This window comes from Mustelus asterias, chromosome 11, assembly GCF_964213995.1.
Source record: "Mustelus asterias chromosome 11, sMusAst1.hap1.1, whole genome shotgun sequence".
In the NCBI taxonomy this organism is placed as follows: Eukaryota; Metazoa; Chordata; class Chondrichthyes; order Carcharhiniformes; family Triakidae; genus Mustelus; species Mustelus asterias.
Genome location: NC_135811.1, coordinates 9787708 through 9792319, shown reverse-complemented (window position 1 = coordinate 9792319; position 4612 = coordinate 9787708). Strand labels below are relative to the sequence as shown.

General features: G+C 47.0%; 1 protein-coding gene across 1 annotated transcript; it reads left to right on the top strand.

Annotated features, from left to right (window-relative positions):
- Positions 1-1784: 1784 nt before the first annotated feature.
- On the top strand, positions 1785-4120 carry nkx3.3 (NK3 homeobox 3). The gene is made up of 2 exons (XM_078224345.1): positions 1785-2172; positions 3645-4120. Exons 1-2 carry the CDS (start codon positions 1785-1787, stop codon positions 4118-4120), a joined length of 864 nt encoding a protein of 287 aa, XP_078080471.1.
- The last annotated feature ends 492 nt before the right edge of the window (positions 4121-4612 follow it).

Sequence of the window (4612 nt, the reverse complement as noted above, 5' to 3'; positions counted from 1 at the left end):
ATAAACTCTTTGTAGAACAGTCTAATCCACGTTGATGTGAGTGAGGTAGCACTGGGCCCCAAGGACGTCACTTCAAGAGGGCCTATCAAAATCAGATTTCATTCGCTGCGTCATTAAAGGAAATTCGCCTTTGCGAGGAACATTTGTTTTACTTCCATCTCCGGCATGAAGGCTGAGTCAGAGGTAGCGTGCCGATAGCACACGCTCTCTTTGGCTATTCGGCAACGCTCTGAGTGTTAAATGAGTGTGGGCAGGGATTAATATTCAGAAGAGAAGTCACACCCTATCGCCTTACGGGCATTTTTCTGATTTGGTAACATCTTAAGAAGAAGCGAAATGAATGGAGAGCTATTTCTGCTTGGCATGCCCGAGAGTGACTTTACTGGGCGAGTTGAGAAATGTCGCTATAAAGGCGCTATGTAAATGAAGGTCGTTCATTATTGAAGAGTCGCCAGCTGATCTTGCCTTGTGTGTGTAGAGGGGCTGAGGGAGGTTCCAGTGGCTGAGATTGAATGGAATATTTTAATAATCCCTGATTTCCACTATTCGAGTAAAATGTGAACACTTACAGAACGGAATTGTCGACCGGCTACTAAAACTGTCGTGAATAATATCCATTAAAAATAATTTTGCAGCATTTTAATGTTATATAACCCTGAACTTCGAAATTAATATAGAGACAGGATATTAGAAGTTAGGAATCATAGAGTCCCTACAGTTTCCTGCCACACTCAAAGGTGTGCGGGACAGGTGGATTGCCCACGCTAAATTGACCCTTAGTGTCAGGGGGACTAGTAGGAAACCCACGCAGACACGGGGAGAACTTCACACAGACAGTGACCCAAGTTGGGAATTGAACCCGGATGCCTGGCGCTGTGAGGCAGCAGTGCTAACCACTGTGCCACCATGCCGCTGTATGGGCAATAAATGTTGGCCCACTACATCCCATAAGTGAAAAAATAATAGTAACACAAGTTCATAGAATCCCTACAGTGCAAGAGGAGGCCATTCGGCCCATGGAGTCTGCACTGGCAACAATCCCACCCCAGGCCCTATTCCCATAACCCGACATATTTACCCTATTAGTCCCACTGACACTAAGGGTCAATTTAGCGTGGGCAATCCACCTAACCCGCACATCTTTGGAGTCTGGCAGGAAACCGGAGCACCCGGAGGAAACCCACGCAGACACGGGGAGAACGTGCGAACCAAGTTGAACCACGGAGAAGCACTATTGAGGCTTCTGAACTTTTCTTGAAGTGCAGCACTGTACCCAGGCAAGGTGAATGGTGCTAAAGGGGCAAGTGAAGTGGGGTGGGGGGGCGGATTAGACATTTGTCAGAGTTTTGGATGAGGGTATGATCTGGATAAGTGGGAGCAGGCTAGGACTGGAAAACTGAAGGATCAGCCTCCAGAATGCCAATCAGCCAACCGCATGGGAGAGTGGGCGGGGCCACGTGTCACCAAAGGTCCAATCAGGGTCATCCAACGCCATCTGTCAATAAAGGATGTAAATAAAGTTGCAGAAAACGTGATCCCTTGGCCGCCCAGCTGGAGGTTCCGTGTGTGTCCCCCACTTCCCTCCCCATTCCTCAGCCGGATTGAATGCCTGGAGCTAAATGGGTAGCGGGGGATAGTCAGCTCCACACTGGAAAACCAGGCGGATGTGCGGAGATTCGCTCCCAGTGCTGTGGGCAGGAAAATCTTGGAACTGGCTCTGAGGGCAGGGAAGGATTTAGTTCTCCTTCATTCACACACACACGCTCAGATATAAATAAAAAAAGATGGCAGTTCAAGGCGGCTCCTTAACTCCTTTCACTATCCAAGATATTCTCACCCGGGGCAGTGACTCGCGGCTGGCTCGGAATTCACACCAGGAGCGGCTGAAACCCGAGCCTCCGGGCTTGAGTCCGCAGCGCGATGCCAGTAAAGCAGCTGCTCTGGCCGGGGAGAGACGGACTCCGCTGATCGTTATAAGAATCGACCAGGAGCAGGGGGAGGCATTAACCAGCAGCTCGGTGCCAGGCGAGAGCCAGCAGCCGGACTCGGAGGTTCTAGACGGCGACCGGGAGGCCGAGAGTAATGAAAGGGGGCGGCTAGACATGGAATCTCCCAACCATGAATCGAGAGAAGGGAACGCCTGGGAGAATAGCGCCGCGAAATTCGATAAAGGTAAGCCAGATTTCTTCAAAAGGGGCTATTGAGCATCTGGTTAACAAAAAAGGTTCCGAAAATGAATCCTATTGCCCTCAAATCACTATAGGAGATTTTCACAGTAACTTCATTGCAATCTTAGTGTCAGCCTACTAATAAATAAACTTTTTAAAAACTTATCAGATATCAATTCGACTTGTTAATTTCACAGTGAAATTGGTGCAGTTTTTAAAATCTAACTTTTTATCTGCTTTGGATATGTCCATACCATTTTCGTTGATTTATTTTAACAATTATCTTAAAAAAGCAATTGTTAACCACGCTAAAGTGTTAACTGCTGAAACGAATTAGAAATTGGCAACAGAAGCGCTGCTTCCTCCTCTCACTGTGTCAGTTGTAGAACCATTCGACATAATTATTAAACCTGACTTTTAGAAACTCTAGCAGTGATTAGAAATTCAATATGCAGACTGGTGTGGAGTGAGTAACTATTATATCCATACCTATCAATATGAAGCTATGGAGGTCATTTATCTGTGTTTACACTAAATAGCAAAGATTCTTGTGAAAAGGTTGGGGTTTTAAAGACTGATTTCTCCCAGGAAGAGCTTCAGGGAAAAATTGATATCTTGTTAGGACATTTCCCGTGTGCCATTCCGCATTTAAATATGAATCGGACGGTATAACCTGATTCACTCTAAGCCATGCTTTTATTTTAGAATTGTATTGAGTTAGTTCGGACCGTGCCAGAGTGTACTCAAAAGTGTAATTCCCACTTATCAACTCGGGATAATCAAACCGTGCCCCTTCCAATCGCGGGAGGGATATAATCTGCACACCAAATAAATCATGATCCTTGCTGAAATATGTGGCCTGTGTTTCTGTAATTGTGGGCCGCAAAATGAGTTCATTCCTCCCCCCCTCCATGCGAAAGAGAGTGAGTCAGGCGCAAAACAAGGCCTGAACTCTTGTTCAACACTACAGGGCTCGCTTTAATATAGAGACGGTTCTGTACAAACAGGGAAGAATGCTTGAACTGTATAAAATTCACTGGGGGGGGGGGGGGGAGAGGGGGGGATGTAAGCCCATTCTCTTCATGCTGGGATGAAGCGTCTAAATGATTCCATTGACTCGGAGAAGCCTCTGTCACAAGTTTTTGCCTGTATCTATCTGAATTACGCTTATCGAAGATATGTTATCTAAATTCTGCTTAGGATAAACATTTACCTATCTATCACTCCTGTGGTGGAATGAACTTCTATGAGTGAAGCTGTTCTTGGGAAGTGTAATGTTTCTGTTAAAATGGTGCAGTCAATCGCGCCCCAATGTTATCCTCAGTCACTGGGCACAGAAGTGTCCTTTTCTGTTAAAATATCTGAAAGTTGGACACAGTGTTTTCCAGAGAAATGCAACACAGACACATTTACACGGGGTGGATCTCCCGCACCTTGCCTGCTAAATATTTTCACTAGCTCTGTGCAATATTTCAGATTCAGACCGTCAGGCCGCCACAGATGACGAGGAGAAATTGGACAAACTCGCCGCGTCCGAGCAGCCCGGCAAATCCGGCAAGAAGCGGTCCCGAGCCGCCTTCTCCCACGCCCAGGTCTTCGAGCTGGAGAGGCGATTCAATCATCAGAGGTACCTGTCAGGCCCCGAGAGGGCAGACTTGGCAGCGGCCCTCAAACTCACAGAGACCCAGGTCAAAATCTGGTTCCAGAACCGACGGTACAAGACCAAGAAGAGGCAGATGGCAGCGGAGTTGGTCGCGAGTTCGGCGCCCACGGCGGCCAAGAAAGTAGCCGTGAGAGTATTGGTACGGGACAACCAGAGACAGTACAGCCCGGACGAGTTAGGGAACCCGCATTTACTCTCGTTATACCAGGCTTACCAATACTACCCCTACATGTACTGTCTACCAGCCTGGCCTCCGAATGTCATCCCTCTCTGCGGAGGAACTCATTGAGAGAGGAGGGCAAAATGACTGGACAACTAAAGCAAAGATAAAACAAATGAAACGGACCACACCAAACAAATTAACCCTTGCAATTGTCTGCAACCAGTCAGTGAACTGTCCGATCGCACTGGCCTTCACGCAAAGAATATTCGCAGTTGCATGTAACTGTCTGGGACAACATTACAATACCAGGCAAAGCCAAGGCTTTGTCCCGGGAATCCGTGCCTTTTTTTTGAGGGTGGTTGGGGAGGTGGGGGGCAGGGTGGGTTGGGGGGGGGGTGAATTTGTTCTTGCTGGGGACATCGAGAACACCAAAGAGATGTTACACCGAGGTAACGAAATAGATCTTCCAAGCCAAGTTATTCCAAAGGTTTTTTTTAAAAACTAGATGCTGTTAGTGGCCCATTCTAGCTCACTGCTTGTCTGCCGTTTATAGAATAGCAGAAAAATCGGCCATTGGAAGCTATTTTTTAAAGTCAAAAATACAAAAAAAAATCAACA